Below are 12,733 nucleotides of genomic sequence, written 5' to 3' on the forward strand. Positions count from 1 at the left end.
ACAATCATAACACTACTGAAACTTTACCAAATGTTTCAATAGTAACGGTTTCAGTAGTGACAATTTTAGAACTCAAAAAACGCACAGCTTTGAATGGTTGCACACACATCATATTATAATATATTATATTTTTCATTCACACATTTGCCATCCTGTCTATTTTATATGAATGATAATACCAAATATTATTGATTGTAGACGCCGTGTTTTTAGTGTAGTAAGTTGTCAGCTTGGTGATGCCGCAGTGCTGTGTGAGAGGCTATCAGAGGAGCGGGGGTTCCCTTCAGAGAAAATTAAGAGGCCTTACTCATTCTGCCCATCATCTGGACCTCATTCCCCATGGTTACGGGTGGTCTCCATGCCGACCCTCTTCGGCAGCCATCGCCGTGGTTACGGTGCAAGTCCCTCCGCGTCTCACCTCATTAGAGCAGTGTGGCGGAATGAAGTCTCTGTGCACATTAACCTTTTCCCTGACCCTTCTCTCTCTCTCGTTCTCTCTCTCGCTCTATTTTCAATCCAACACATCTCTCACTCCATGTTCCACTCCATCATCCCTCTCCCTCACATTCCATTACTTTACCTCTCTTTCTTTCCCTTTATCTCTGCCTCTGTATCCCTCCATCCTCCTCGCTTTTCCTACTCTCCCCTCTGCTCTCTCTGTCACTCTTGCAGGTGAGCGAGGACTGGAAGTATGTTGCCATGGTGATCGACCGCCTCTTCCTCTGGATCTTTGTCTTCGTTTGTGTCTTCGGCACGGTAGGGATGTTCCTCCAGCCGCTCTTTCAGAACTCCTCCAAGGCGGTCGTCAACACGCCCGGCTGACTGCTCGGCCACCGGTGGAGAACTTTCGGACACTTCTTGGCCCCATTGGAGGCTGGACAGATGAAGGGAGGAGAGAGGGCCTGCCCAGGGGGAGGGGGACGGGGACTGTTTTTCGCGCTGGACTACAGACTGCGGTTATGATCTGCTAGGTTTATACAATGACTTTTTGGAATATCTCAACACCAACAATAACCATGCGTGCAGTTTTGTTTTGTTTTGTTTTTTTGTCCCTCTCTTCTCTCCAAACCTCCCTCTCTCCTCCCTTCAAGTGACAAACCGCACAAGCCAAGAGAGAGAGAGAGAGAACACCACACTCTGCCAGCCAATCAGCGTCATGAGCCACTATCACCCACAAAGCTCTGCCTTCTGACAGCCACCGAGCTTTACGGCTTCCTCAAGAGACTCATAACTGCTAATTATTTTAGGAGAGCCAAACAGAGAAAGGTGATCTTCCAACAGCTGTGCGAAGCCATTTCTATCTCCACTCATTCAGAACAGATTTGTTTCCCATAGTAGAGGCCTGTCACACTTTTAGCGCCATCGTTTTCTGTGTGATCACGCAAGCGAATGGTCCTTTTTGGGCTTTGATGCAGTATATATTATTCTAATTAACATAACCAGAATGTGTTATGAAGTGTAACCACTAATTACTATACACAGAAATGGATAGCGAGGCAATTTGAAAGGTGCAGTTGAAAGGAGCTGGGAATTGAGCAAGGAATAGCAGTTGCTACATGCTAGAGGATTTCTGGGGGAATAAGACGAGGCCCTGTCCGAGGTCTTTGGAGACGTTATAGCATGCTGGGTGATTGACCAATTATGTTCTTGTGAAAAATAGAGGCAACATATTGGGAGAATCAACCAGATCAGATTTGCAATAGTAGTTGTGATGGAAAAATGCAAGAGCGTCAGCATTTACATGCACAAAAACGCTTGGTTTTGTTACAGCTGTGATAGGCATATCAGATTTATGCAGTTTTGCACTGTAGGGCCTGACCGATATGAAAATTGTGTCACTGATACCGATACCAATATGTAAGTTGAGAACCGATAATATCTTTTTGGTTTTTTTGTCAAAATTAAAAAACAAACAAGTAGTTGCATTAAACAGTGCTTTACTGACCAGTATGATTGTAAATTAATAACAATGGCAATTATTATATACAGTCCTATGCGAAGGTTTGGGCATCCTTGGTCAAATTTCACATTTTGCTGAATTTTTTCATGAAAATAAGCACACGTTCTAGAGAGAACACATTTTACTGCATATTTACTGTTTACTGTTTATTTTTAATATTGCAGAAAAAAAACACAGCCTGTGCAAAAGTTATGGCACATTTTATATTTCATGTTTTATTTTCTCTAATATGTTAAGCAAATACATAGAAATTGTGCACTAAAATTAGTAGAAAAATGCCATAGTTGAGTTTGTTCTCTGTAGATAATGTGTTAATTATTTGATTTTAGAAAATCAACAAAAGTAATTTGGCTATTTAAACTTTTACGTAAGACTGTAAAATTGTGTCTTGACAAGACAAGTGACTTTCATATGTTCATATGGTGGTCAGGCAAGGCTCCACATGAGCGCGTCTGACAGTATGTTTGGTTGCTGTTTAAAATATCACATTTCTGAATGTGGTTTTCTTCTATAATACTTAAAGAGTCTTTGAGGGACTCACAACAAAAGTAGATAAATCCATGGTACCTTAATATTGGCTAATTTTATCAGCCAAGCAATATATCGGTCAGGCCCTAGATTCTTGCTCCCATTTTCTTTCTTCACATCATTCTCTCCTCTCCACACAACTCCTCTATTCTCCTCTGGTTCTAATCATACATCATACTTGTCTTAATGCAGTGTGCAGCTGTAACCCATGTTGCCATGTGTTATGAATGAACATGTGAGCACAGACAGTGTATTATTAATGTCTCTGGTCGAACTCATTTGCAGTGTTGGGTAACAGTACACTCCTGCACTATGTTTGTACCATAACCTTTTCCACACTGCTCTCGTCCTCTCCTTTCAACTGTTGTAGCTTCTCGCTTTAATCTCCTCTTTACCCTTTGTCTCAAGTCCCTCCCTTAGAGAAATATCTTAGTACCTTTATACTGAGTATCATAGTATCTTTATGAATATCGCTGGCTATGGACCATGACCAGGGTTCCCACAGAAATCTGGGCCACCTGCTTATTATTACGTGCCACATCAATCGCAAAAACTGAAGCTAAAATGAGGTTTATGATATTGCTGAGGGCTGCAGTGATTATTTGACAAGGTGGATTAGCCATTTACCCCATCCACATGTATCCAGAAAGACTTTGAATCTGCGTGAAATATCAAATTAGCAAAGGGCCGCTAATCGGTGTTAAGTCAAACAAGGGTATATGGTAAGTGGTATATTTTGTGCCAGAGGTCACCAGTCTTACCCATAAAGGACCAGTGCAAGTTTCCATTCTGGTTCAGCACACTTGATTCCATTAGTTGGTCTCAAGGTGTGCTACTGCTTAGTTGGAATGGACGCCTGCAGCCACACTGACCCTTTGTGGATAAAGCCAGTGACCCTTGTTTTGCACATCACCCACGCTCCTAACGTTTTTCTAGAGTTGTTTGACATCTAATTTTATGAGATATTATGGCCCCCTGCTCATGTGAGCATTTTTCAAGTCATTTTTGCATTCTCAGCTGGGTGAATTTTCAAAAAAAAAGATTGGACATTTAAAAAAACAAATCTCAAAAATATCCAGATGCTTGTGGACGAGGCCTTTAAAAACACTCTATAACGCTCTGTAATGTTCATATTATACATGTGGTTACTCTGACAGATTGCAATACACTACAGGAAGCATAGAGGGCGATATGGCTTCTGTTGATAACAGAAGAAATCTCTTGTTGCACAGATTTTCGATGATGTGCCTGGGCAAAGTAAATGGAAGTGGTAGAAACCGTAATGGTTCAATTAGTCAATTAATTGAATATCGTAAATGAACTGATTATAAAAATAATGGCTGCAGCTCTAGCCGACAGTATTTTCAGAACGAGTCCACTGCTCTGTTTTTGGCTTTGATCGGACTCTTGCTGTGATTCATCATTGTCCCTCTGGTGCTCTGGCTGACGGTCCTGCACCATGCATCATCACCGGAGGGATTCAGGGCAATCCAGCACAACTCCCTTAAAAGTAACCTTCCACTGACTAAAAATACCACTGTAAAACTCTCTGCTTTAAAATCCCAGAAAAGGACAGAAGGAAGAAGGAGGAATATCTTGCCAAGACCTAAACGTGCACCCCTATGCATATCTTGAACACACCCTCCTTACTCACAGCCTTCCTCTTCCTGACCCCTCACTTCACCTTAATCTGTTCAATAAAGGTTGGAGGTTCGTTACTCTGTGTGGAACATTTTTTACTTCTGGTTATGAGTGTACATGTTTAACTGAGGTCAGCAAAATGTCTCTACATTCTGTGGGTCAATTCATGGTTGGTATAGACCTCTGAAGTTGTGCGTTACTTTGTAGTCGGCATGTCTACAGGAAAAAATGAATGCTGTTTTTGAAAATCCCTGCTGTCGCCCCCTGTGGTAAATTAAATGTTCCAACTTGATGTGTTTTGTGCTGTGTATGTCCCCGACAGAATGATGACATGACTAGTGGGTAACACTGTTGCCCTCCACATTGCCGTCTGGGGATCGATTCCCCACCCAAGCAAGAACACTGTGCTATACCAAGGAGTGTCCTTTGGCAAGACTCCAAACACTACATTTGCCTACTGCTGTACAATGATGTACGTCGCTGAAGCATCTGCCAAATGCTGTATATGTGAATTTTGAAGGCAATGTATTATGAAGATTCTCCTGCCTAGACACAAGAGGAATATGCACCAGTAAGAGGGACACAACTATCTTATTACACAAGCTTAGAGTTTTCTTTAGGACAGGCATGTCAAACTGGGGACCTTCCAGTCAGAGTGCTGCCAGGATTAGCATTTACCCTCTGAATTCAGTTCATAAAGGCCTTGTTAATTAGCTGATGAGCTGAATCAGATGTGTTTAAAGAGGCAGTGTGCTGAAGTCTCCAGTGTTTTGGCCCGCAAGGACTGGAGCCTGACACGTGTGCTTTAGGAGCATCTGCTGAACCATCAGACTGGTGTCAGCTCATTATTCCATTACAATTCAAATACAGTTGATTGCGAAGAAGACCATCGATACACGTTGTGCCGACTACGCCAGCCAAACTGTCTGGTTCAATCATCTTCACTACGATATACAAAAGTCTCTTAACCCTAATTGCTAGGGAAAAAAAAACACAAAGGACAATCTAGTCTTTAAAACTTGAGCTTTATTGTAATGTGGAAGAATGGTCTTGCAGTGATCAAACACAAAAAAGCTTTTAAAAAACAAAAGAAAGAAAGGGAAGTGACAATATTCACATATTCAACAATGACCGTCATTGAACTGGATCTCACTCCCTAACTTTTCACTCAAGAATTTATTTCTGGGGGGGTCAAAGCAGGTCGCCACGACCTGTGGTGTGTTTTTTCCACCCATGGACGAGTGTGTGGTGTTACTCTGTACTCGTACGTGGGTAAGGATTGTACACATGCATGTCCCCCACCTTCCCTCCATCTCCCCTCATTTCTCATCCCTTCGCCCTCTGTCATTCAGTGGTCATGTGTTGGCTTGAGTTCAGAGAGGCAGGATGGTACCTAGTCTTTCTTGGTCGACTTCTTGTTTTCGTCCTGATGGTACTCCAGGAAGAAGTCGTTGCAGGCTACGGTGAGTGCCCCCACCAGGATAATGAACTCCGTGAAGTCCACCTCGCCGTCGTTGTTGGCGTCCAGGTCACCCATCACCTTGTCCACAGCATCCTTGTCTTGAGCATTCTGTTGGAGCAGAAAGATGTAAGCAGTGCTTGCACAGTCCCAGTCCCAGACCAACATGCCATGACAACCAAAGCATAGCATATTTTCATTTTAACTGTTTCTCACAGCTCATTGAAACAAATGCAACATCATTGAACAGCTCTACATGCTTGGAGGAGATCACTAACTGCCAGTTCTGTTACGTCGGCTAACAGATGCCTGTGTTGGCTGGCAGCATGCTGAGGAGGGGAGAATCTTAGAATCCACCCAAAGAGAGCGAGGACCGATATGCTCACGGATAGCTGTGGCCTTTAAATTTAAATGAATTCCCAATGATGGGGTCAGTGCTCAGGCAATTGCGCCACTTTGGAGCTCTACGTTTTTGCTATGTTTTTATTATTGTAGTTGAGCTAGAGAGAAGGCAAAACATGCTAACTTAGAATGCAAACCAAAAGTAAATGCAAGACACTGCATAACAAAATATGCACTTAAGACAAAAACAGCATTTTGAAGCAAACCAACATCTTCTTGGCCTATGTGTCTTTTTTTGGGTGTGATGTGCTCTTGATCATTGTTTTTCATTTTGAAACCTCCCCTTGATAGTTATTGGTCACCTGCACAAAGCTTCTGCCTGGCCTTCTAGCCGTGCTGAGGCCTACACAGAGTTTAAGTATACTTAGGACAGCGTGTTCAGTAGTAGTTCGATTTCATTTTATTTCTTTTGGTGTTTGAAGTGCACTGCCCACATAACAGGCTCACTTAGTTAAGATGACCAAACTTGTGCTGTAATTGTGAAGAAGTCTTGATAGTCATCGGAATGGATTTATTGATTCAAATGTATGAAGAATATACAGTGTGTCAATGTTCTTACCCCGAGGTAGTTCCCCAGCTCCTGTGTCAGCATGTCTTTGAGTTCCGCCTTGCTGAGCGTATACTTGTCCCCTTCGTTGCCAGAATATTTGTGGAAGGTTTGGATCATCAGCTGCATGGCGTTCTCAAGAGTGGAGGCATTCTCGGAGTTCAGGGTGGAGTTCATTCTGCAGAGAGAAGGATCAAGATGTGGGGGTTGGTTTGCACTCCACAAAGCTGGGTCTTGGGGATATGTTGGAGGTTGTATTTTTGGGTCCTATTAAATATTGAAAAAGGTCAAAAGAGGCTTATTTTGGTAGAACCTAAAAACAGTCGCAAAGGGAAAAGAAAGGGAGAGAATCTTTCCAGGACGCCATGCAGACATATGCTTGCACGCCCTGTCCTGATTGTACTGTTGGGGGGGGCTTTAAGTAGAGAAGGGAAATGTGAGCCGTCCGATAAGAGTGAAATCCGAAACTGAGAAAAACATGCTCAGATACTGGAGAGCCGGAAAGGAAGCTCAGCTTAACCCTCGCTGCATCGAAGTCAGATAAGAACATACACAGCCAGGAACTGAGTTGTGATCCCAGTCTTTGAGCTGTTAAGAAGATTGGATTCTGGCAGACGTTCATAGACGGATACACATATATTGGACTGGTGATGTTACAGCGGAGGAGCAACATCATCGCAGCTACAGGACGCATCCAGGCCAGGTATATGGAAACCAGATTAGTTACAGTTACATAACAGCCTGAAGTGAGTTTTAGCGCTCAGCCCAACACTTTTTAATCTGTATAGCACCTTCTGTAGTCAATAGAATATGAATATGCAAAATACAAGGACATAATACTGGTAGAAAATAAAATTAAGAACTAATTAAGATGTAGAAATGTCTAGGTTTAGCAAAATATCTAATTGTTTAAAACATTAATTGGTAAATTTTTTGGCTAAAGCTAGCAGAAAAAGTTGGCATGCTTGTAAGTTAGCAAAATCGTTCTTATCGCCAGTTGCTTGATGTTTGCTTTGGCCTTAGTTTAGTGGCATATAATTATAATCAGCTGTCAGTCGATGTTTCTAGGAAAACACTAAGAAAATGTGATGCCAATCACATTGTGATTGTCACTTGTGATTTGTAATGTCGGCAGTTACATTTTACTTTGTGTTTACATTTCATAACAAGTGGACCAATAAACACAATCCAAAATCAATTGGGTTAAAATCTCATTTCCTATTATGTTACCATTTTGTATACAAGGTTTTCTTATTACAGCGACATGCTAATAGCTTAACACTTTCTCTGTTTTAGCTCAGAATTTTCTCTTTTTAGCAATGTCACTGTGGTCAGTCTTTGACCTGACCAAACTCTTGGGCAATCTACCATTCCATATTCACATAACGACATAACTCACTGTTTAGTTTCATAGGAGTTACAGAATAACACAGACTACTGGATAATAACCCTACACTGTTAAAAATATAGGTTCCTAAATGGTTGTTGGCTTAAATGTTTGGTTCTAGGCAAACCTTTAACAGGTGTAGAACTTCTATATGTACATTTGTTAAAAATGTCTTACAAATTCGCACATATAATTTACAAAAGTGCTTCTTTAAGAACTTAAACTAGTGTTTTATTACATTCTAAGAATTGTTATTCAGTTATTATATGGAAAACCAAAGCAAAGTGGAGTAAATTCAGGAGTACAGAAATGCATGCCTTGAACCAGTTCAGTACAGTTTAAGAGGGTAAAGAACCTTCAATTGAAAGGTTCTTAAAAGAACCAAAAGTGTGTCTTCTATGTCAAAGACACCCTTTTAGTACCTTTTTTTAGTATATATTGCTGGCACTTCCACACTGTTCATACCATCCATCCAACAATCCACCCCTCTTCTCCCTCTTACCTGTGAGTCGGATGAGTGCTGCCTTTACTTTCGTTGAAAGAGTGCAAGCGAGGAACGCAGGCCGGTTTAGTGAAGAAGAGATGGACGGCGTGTTTTATACCGCTCTTTCTCCTCCCCTTTCTCTCCTCCTCCTCTCTCTATCTCTCCATCCCTCCATTTCCTCTGCCCACCTGTCGCCATCCCCCCCATCTCTGCTTACATTCCTTCTTCCCATGTTCTACTTCTCCAAAGGCCCAAAAGCCCATTATTAAAACATTACATCGTGACACGGTTCTTTCACATTTCGTATTTGGGGTATTTCTTGCCTTTGTTTGATGGAGTTTGCTGCTAAACAGCTAAACAGGCGTTCCTGATATTGACCGTCCCTCCCGCTAAGGCAACCAGATGATCCTAAGGTGTAGTTATATGTTCCAGTGCTTGTCACATTAAAGTTTTAGAGTGGTGGTAGTTCAGCACCCTAGTCTAAATGATTAACCCGCTGTAAGCGATGTCTTAGTCACAGACATCTCTGTATTCTTCCGAGGCCAACACCATGTCTAATTAAGCATGTCTATGTCAATCCAATGGCAAAAAAAATGCATATTTGTACCAGACATGCAATAATTCAGAATCATTTGTCCATCCTGTTGTCCACATATTGATCAATACAGAGCAAAAGCAGAAAATGTAGTTCCAAAAATTCATCATTCATTTCCAAAGTCATTTTTCAACTACAATTAGTTGTGAATTAAGATTGTCTGACACTATTATTAATATTAATAACACTCATACTGTTATGCTTGTTTATAGTAATGACATATTGTGCTATGTTTTTGAATGCAGCACAAAACTGTATTTTGTACAGACTACATATTATAGCAGTACTTAATATCCTCTATTCATAAAAAAAAATCATTTGATTATGTAATGCTGTATTAAATGTTGGTATATATATATATATATATATATATATATATATAAAAGTTGGGATGCTGTGCACAATGTAAATGGCATGGGTGACTTGCATACCTGTGAAGGCACCATTAACACTGTACAATATATGGAGATTTTGGAGTGACGTGCTGCCATCCAGATGACGTCTTTTTCAGGGAAGGTCTTGCTTATTTCGGCAAGACAATGCTAAACAACATTCTGCCTGTATTACAATAGCATGGCTCCATAGTACAAGAGTCCTAGTGCTAAACTGGCCTGCCTGCAGTCCAGACCTGTAACCCCTTAACAACATTTGTTGCATTATGAAACAAGAAATATGACAAAGGAGACCCTGAACTGTTGAGCAGCTGAAATCCTATATCAAGCAAGAATGGGAAAACATTTCACTTTCAAAACTACAGCAGTTGGTCTCCCCAAGTTCCAAACACTTATAGAGTGTTGTTAAAGGAAGAGGTGATGCAACACAATCGTAAACATGCCCCAATCCCAACTTTATAACAATGATTCTGCAGTACCAATGTTAAAACATCACTGAAAATCCTATTTAGTCTAGTCTTAGGCTTGAATTTGACAAATTTCTGAATAATGAAATGGTTAAGATGTAAAAAAAAAACAGTTCAGAGTGGCTTAATATGAAATGGTCCATTATAGAAAAACATCCAAGTAGTGGTGACAGGAACCAGGCAGGTGAAGCACTTTATGCATCAAAAAAGTGACCTTGTATACAATTACATGAATACACTGCCTGACGCCTGAGGCGTAATAGCTTTAGGCTTAAAATGTATTATTAAAATCCATTCTTGGCAGAGAGGTATCGACATTACATGTATTGGTTCACTGGTTGTTTTATACAATAAACGGCTATAGTTGCATTGCAACCCCTGGTTCCTCTCACCACCACAGTAAAGGAAAAGTACAGCAAATCACTTTGAATGAGTTTGTTTGCATCTTAACAACTGACTTATATGAAAAACTTACATCGTTCAATGTGGCGTATAAACTTTGTAAGTGGAACTGGGGTCAAATTCCTTCTACGCTGATACTGTTACACACCAAACCAGGCCATATGGCACAAAACAGCCATTACCGAACACCTCAAGCCCTGAGGATGTGTGGTGGTGGGTTGGCGCTGACCCCAAGGTCAAAAGAAATGCTGATGTCACAATGATCTTGTTGCACAGGTGACAAGCCATCATTTATTGAATGGCATCCATACACACCTGCCGGCCAAGCTTCGGGAAGGTCCCTGCACACACACACATACACACACAAACACATACTGACCTACACCTCATAAATGAACAGGTGTATTTGTGTACACAGAGACAAACAGTAGATTTGTGGCTTTAGTTAAGCTGAGTTGGTGTTTAGTTAAAGTGTAGCATTAACCCCATGTAGCTGATCATGTTCTGTATGTCTGAGTGTATTAGGTTGCACTAAGTGAAGCTTTGGATGGATGGCCTAATGCAATACAATAGCGTTGATGTGTTTGCGCGTCCACACAAGAGTTTCCATATGCTAACGTACAAACGACACTGGACGTTATTGACTATATGTTGCCAATACAAAAATATTCAATGCACTGCATTTAAATAGTGTTATAAACTAGCATTTAAAACTAAGTTTAATCTGATGAGCCCCATTAGCAGTTCATAAAATGCTGTTTATCTTGCTGTGTAAACTCTATACTGTATCTCCATCTCCAGTGACAGGATTAGAGTTTCATTGGGTCATTATCGCAGTGCATTTTACTGTAAGGTCAAAGATGTCACTAGTGTGGTCTAACCTCCTTATCGGACATAGCATCCACATGTAAAAGTCATGCTTCAAGCACAGGTCAAGTAACGTGGAAAAAAAAACACATGGATGGGGAAAAAACTAAAATAATCTTGATCACTAACTTCTAACCACTCCACTAGTGCAACACTGCTACCTTTGAACATATGCAGTCATATTAGCATGGCGGCTCACTCCATCAACAGTAATAAACCACCCCTTCTCTACTGTTAAATTAGATTTTACAAGCATTTGCTTTAGATCAACAGTTGGATAAATATGTATCATTGACCATAAAGTTTGCTGTTTTGGGAATGAAATACTTCATTAACTCATTTCACTCATATAACTAACATTAGCTGGCTAGCTTGTTGCTAAAAGTGCTACTAAGCAGGTCTGGAAGTTTTTGGCCCCTGGGTATTTGGTGGGCCCCAACCTGGCTCCCTTTTTGGGTTATCTGTTTGTTTGTTTTTTTTTAATTTTACAGCAAATTATAGTGTTGTGCAGCACCATGATGGCAGCATACTAACCTCAATGTTGAGTGCGTCATCACGATCAGAGCATTTTTTCCCCCAATCGAGACAAAACAAACCAGACAGCAGACTGTTTTGACCCAATTCTTGCTTCCCTATGTGAGTGTTGGTTGACTACCAGGTAGATGTTAGGCATGTGGGCCAGAATAGGGCCAGGTCCTGGACAGCTTCATACCATTTTGGCTTGTGTCTACATTTGTGGGACAATTTTGGTGTGAATATTGTGAACCAACAGTGTAGTTGGGCCAGATTTGGGCCATATTCTTTAGTTCTGCTCACTTTACAGTGTGTGGGCCAGATCTGAGCCAAGGACCCAGCCATATACTGGGCCAGAACAAAAAGAGGATGTGGGCCACAAGTGAGCCAGAACTTTGCTAACTGGGAAAATAAGACTATGCACACATTAATGAGAGCACAGGTTAACATAAACCCAATAGTCAGTGCAACATTTCCCATAAGGCACGCATCCGCTCTTCACAAATCATTTACCCCAATGAAGAGAACAGTTTAAAATCGGACATAAAACCCATGGGATGGTCCAGGCCTGCTACTGAGGTAGCTGTTTTTCCCCCATCTTGTAGGTCAAAAACACAAAGATTGAAAATGATGTAATTCCAAGCTCTGACTTCTGGGTTAAGTCGAAAGCATGTTGGGCATCCTTGGCACATAGCAGGGTAGTTGTAGTCTACCTTTAGCCTATTAGCTAGCAAGCTACAACTTTGAACTGTGACAAGATCTACTGCGACAGCTGGTTTCAAGTTGCAAAGAGCTTGAAGTTCACGAAGACTAACTCCTACTTTGCTGTATATTTGCTAGTAATTGTTTTGCATAGAACATTGTGTTCCAATCTGTGCAGCTGATGTAAGTAGCTAATTAGTTAACGTTAGTGTTCTAACACTACCATTAGTGTTCTAAGAATCAGCTAGAGATTTTAGCTCATATGAAGCTAACAAATTATCAAGGGTTTGAACTGATTAGCTGTGCCAATGTTTGATAGGTCATCAATTTGTTACAGTTGTTTACACCAGAGCTAGCAGCACTAGCATAGATGTTCACATTTCTGAC

The 12,733-nt window shown here is 41.0% G+C and overlaps 2 protein-coding genes across 2 annotated transcripts in view; one reads left to right on the forward strand and one right to left on the reverse strand.

The window, feature by feature from the left end:
* chrnb2 (cholinergic receptor, nicotinic, beta 2) overlaps nt 1-1,404 on the forward strand; it is a 46,230-nt gene extending 44,826 nt beyond the window's left edge. Inside the window, exon 6 of the mRNA XM_036592735.1 lies at nt 673-1,404. Within this exon, the coding sequence (XP_036448628.1) occupies nt 673-822 (150 nt within the window). The 3' untranslated portion in view covers nt 823-1,404. The remainder of the gene's footprint in view (nt 1-672) is intronic.
* A 3,734-nt stretch (nt 1,405-5,138) lies between these two features.
* s100t (S100 calcium binding protein T) lies at nt 5,139-8,513 on the reverse strand. The gene is made up of 3 exons (XM_036592748.1): nt 8,427-8,513; nt 6,550-6,715; nt 5,139-5,699 (listed from the first exon to the last, which is right to left on the reverse strand). The coding sequence occupies exons 2-3, from the start codon at nt 6,712-6,714 to the stop codon at nt 5,523-5,525; spliced, it is 342 nt and encodes a 113-aa protein (XP_036448641.1). The 5' UTR covers nt 6,715; nt 8,427-8,513; the 3' UTR covers nt 5,139-5,522.
* Nucleotides 8,514-12,733: the final 4,220 nt, after the last annotated feature.

The sequence above is a fragment of the Colossoma macropomum genome, unplaced genomic scaffold (assembly GCF_904425465.1).
Source record: "Colossoma macropomum unplaced genomic scaffold, Colossoma_macropomum, whole genome shotgun sequence".
NCBI classification, from domain to species: Eukaryota; Metazoa; Chordata; class Actinopteri; order Characiformes; family Serrasalmidae; genus Colossoma; species Colossoma macropomum.